The sequence below is a fragment of the Drosophila eugracilis genome, unplaced genomic scaffold, assembly GCF_018153835.1.
Source record: "Drosophila eugracilis isolate 14026-0451.02 unplaced genomic scaffold, ASM1815383v1 contig_2154, whole genome shotgun sequence".
NCBI lineage: Eukaryota > Metazoa > Arthropoda > Insecta > Diptera > Drosophilidae > Drosophila > Drosophila eugracilis.
Window position 1 is genome coordinate 7,710,935 of NW_024573038.1, and position 1,618 is coordinate 7,712,552.

Sequence of the window (1,618 nt, forward strand, 5' to 3'; positions counted from 1 at the left end):
TTGGATTTTAAATTAAAACAATGGGTTATATTGGCCATTTAAAATATTTAAGTACTGATTAAATATTTAAGAAAACTGCATAGAGATTTAAAAAGACGTACTGGTAAATTTTTCTACGTGTATAACTGAGTGCAGTTACCTCTCCATCTGGAGAAGAGAAATGTTTGGGAGTTGGTGTCTATTCGGCCTGGGGAAGCCGGGCATCTGTAGTAGGCTGTGGTAGGCCTTTAGCCGGGAGCATAGGATTGCATAGCATGGCTACGTCATCACCATCGCCATCGTCATCGCCACCGCCACCGTGCCGGAATTCGTGTGCGTGGCCTGATTTCGTCGATTGGCCTTGTGCGGGTTTCAGTGTCAGGAGCGCAGCATCTTTGTTTTGGTTGCAATTGTTGTTGTTTCTGCTGCTGCTGCTCGACTTGGCCTGCATATATGCAAATCACGAACACACACACACACGGAGTGCAGTCCTCGGGTACGGGAGGTCGAGGCACTGTATGCGGGAGCAGGTCCTTTACGAGGTATGTCTGGAGGAATGTGATGTGGGCACTTTGTTCGCCCTTGATGCGTTAGATGGCCAAGTAAACAGAGTTCATAACTGGGTTGTAAAGTGATTCATGTTGAATTTTTATTTTGCCTAACAGTTATTTGGGAAATATTTATCTCTTTTAACTGCTAACTAACTGGTCCTTTTCATGGTAACCACATTAGAAACGCTAATTTTATTCGGTATTAAAAAAACTTGACACTAATAATGAGTTTAGTATTGCAATGAATATTAAGTTGGTAGTTCTGTTTGCTCTGCTACTTAAAACAGTTTTTGGACGGAAACATTCCCACAAAGGTGACTTATTTTATTTCCATTAAAATACAATTATCCGCCATTTAAGGTATTCTCAGATAATCATTATCAAGTAGTCGGCGTGGACTGTAAGGAAAATGAGGCCGTCAGTTGTATGATGATTAAATGTCCGGCTGACAGATTTTGTCCAGCGGAAAACTTTTGTTATAATCCCAAATGTGTTTGCCGAAAAGGATTTCGGCGACATGGTGGAATCTGTGTGCCAAAACACGACTCCCTGCATCTGAGTAAAGCAACTTTGGATACGGCTCTGCTGGAAATTCCCTACAGAGAGTTTTAATTACTATGCCTAATTATTTATTATATTTTATTCAATAAAAATATTTTATTTATGTTTATTTGTTTGGATTTATTCCCCTATCAAATAATATCTATTTATGAACAAATCAATCCAACAGATATTTTTCAGGCAATCTCTTTTCAAAATGGCAAATAAAGTGTGCTTTTTCCAGCCACTTTGAGAGAGAGCAGCAATTGTTGTCTCTCACAGTTTTTACTCGCTTCGTTTTCTGCCGAACTCCCGACTGTAGTTAGACCAACAACTAATGCCCAAATGGGTGGATCGGGGGTATATATATATATATATACATATATTGGGTGGTAATGCCGGCTGCTAAAAACCCGAGAGCCGAGGCATTATGTCTCGCGTGGCGTGGAGAGAAAAGTCAGAATACTATATATCGACGGGACGGTGTAGTCAGTAGTGAAGCTACGCCACACGCCGCCAGGTGGCTCCGATTGTGGATGCGGCGGGTG

The 1,618-nt window shown here is 41.2% G+C and overlaps 1 protein-coding gene across 1 annotated transcript; it reads left to right on the plus strand.

Annotated features, from left to right (window-relative positions):
- The first annotated feature begins 497 nt into the window (after positions 1-497).
- Positions 498-1,142, plus strand: LOC121530027. The gene is made up of 2 exons (XM_041818370.1): positions 498-581; positions 891-1,142. Exons 1-2 carry the CDS (start codon positions 498-500, stop codon positions 1,140-1,142), a joined length of 336 nt encoding a protein of 111 aa, XP_041674304.1.
- Positions 1,143-1,618: the final 476 nt, after the last annotated feature.

Bases quoted from the DNA above. Each gene is read 5' to 3' on its own strand.
- LOC121530027 (XM_041818370.1), top strand. From the start codon at position 498: ATGCGGGAGCAGGTCCTTTACGAGGTATGTCTGGAGGAATGTGATGTG. The intron at 582-890 runs GTAAACAGAGTT...CCGCCATTTAAG, and splicing joins TTGATGCGTTAGATGGCCAA to GTATTCTCAGATAATCATTA.